Source organism: Geospiza fortis, unplaced genomic scaffold (assembly GCF_000277835.1).
Source record: "Geospiza fortis unplaced genomic scaffold, GeoFor_1.0 scaffold29, whole genome shotgun sequence".
NCBI lineage: Eukaryota > Metazoa > Chordata > Aves > Passeriformes > Thraupidae > Geospiza > Geospiza fortis.
The window spans coordinates 302,728-303,949 of record NW_005054349.1 but is presented as its reverse complement, the minus strand read 5'-3'; the positions used below and the strand labels follow the sequence as shown (position 1 = coordinate 303,949).

Below are 1,222 nucleotides of genomic sequence, written 5' to 3'. Positions count from 1 at the left end.
GGGACCCGCGGCTGCCCCGTGCCCCGGAGGAGGTCAAAAACGGCTCTTTTCAAAACAATAAACTTTTAATGCTAAAGCAGTTATAACCAAAAGCTGTACAGAGTTGGAATTTTTTTGTTTGTATTTTTTTGTTAGAAAACAATTTTTTCTCCCCCATAAATATTGTTCAGTTCCCGGCACTTTGTATCAATAATTAAATTACGAACGATAAATATGGCATCATGGGTATGTATTTACAAAAAAAGTTATTACAAAAAGGCAACTGTTATACTAAACGTCACAATCTGGGCAGAATAAACACCACATCCTCATCCTGAAAAATACTGACCGACCCCATCAGACGAGAATACATTCACAAGTGTAATGCTTGGAGAGAGAAGGAGAAAGAGAAGAGCAGAGAAAGAAGCAGCAGGAGAGCTAGAAAGGAGAGTTCAAGACATAACAGGACTTTGGCACGGTTTAAGACTGTAAGTTTAAACAATCACCACTAAGGCGAAGGAGAATTTTCATCCTCATGTCAACATCCCACCGAAAGAAAGAAAAAAAATTAAGAAAAATAAAGTAAGTGGGGAATTGGAAGAAGAGAGACTCAGGCAAGGTGGCGGGGGGGGGTGACAGTCAAAGAAACGACTGAGACTGAAAAAAAATGACAACAAAAAAAAAGAAATCTAATCCTGAGAAAAGGACATGGCTAGTCCAGCATCTGGGCTTGCAAAAAAATAGTAATAATTATAATATAATAATTAAAGGCCCCCCTCTGTATCCTGGCAGTTAAGTAGGTGTAGCCCTATGCGGTCGTCGGTGTGGAAACTCCATTTCCGTGGGAGCGAGCTGCAGTTGGCTTGGTTTGTCCTTTTTTTTTCCTCGTTCCCTGTGCATTTGGTCCAGTCTGTGGCCGGGCAGCAGCTGCCTTCACACATACCACTCATTAAAATTGGGGGGCAGTCCAGGGTTATGGCCGGGGTTACTCTGCAGGGCGGCCGGCGGCGTTTTAGTGGAGTCCTTACTGCCGGCGGAGCCCACCGCAGGGGGGGTGGAGGACTCGTACCCCGAACTGGCCGCAGGGGAAGAGTCCGACCCCTGGGATTCGTGCACCTAAAACCAAGAGGCAGAGATGGGAGCGAGCTCGGGGCCTCCACCACCGCGCTGGGCTGCTCCTCCGCGAGCAGCGGCCCTGCCCGGCCCGGCCCGGCCGTCCGGCAGCCCGTGCCCCGCGCCACAC

At 48.3% G+C, this 1,222-nt stretch overlaps 1 protein-coding gene across 1 annotated transcript in view; it reads right to left on the bottom strand.

Moving 5' to 3' along the window:
- Positions 1 to 44: 44 nt before the first annotated feature.
- Positions 45 to 1,222, bottom strand: part of LOC115948123 (zinc finger protein ZIC 3-like) — a 30,427-nt gene continuing 29,249 nt past the window's right edge. Inside the window, exon 4 of the mRNA XM_031058814.1 lies at positions 45 to 1,095. Coding sequence (XP_030914674.1) covers positions 913 to 1,095 — 183 coding nt within the window. The 3' untranslated portion in view covers positions 45 to 912. The remainder of the gene's footprint in view (positions 1,096 to 1,222) is intronic.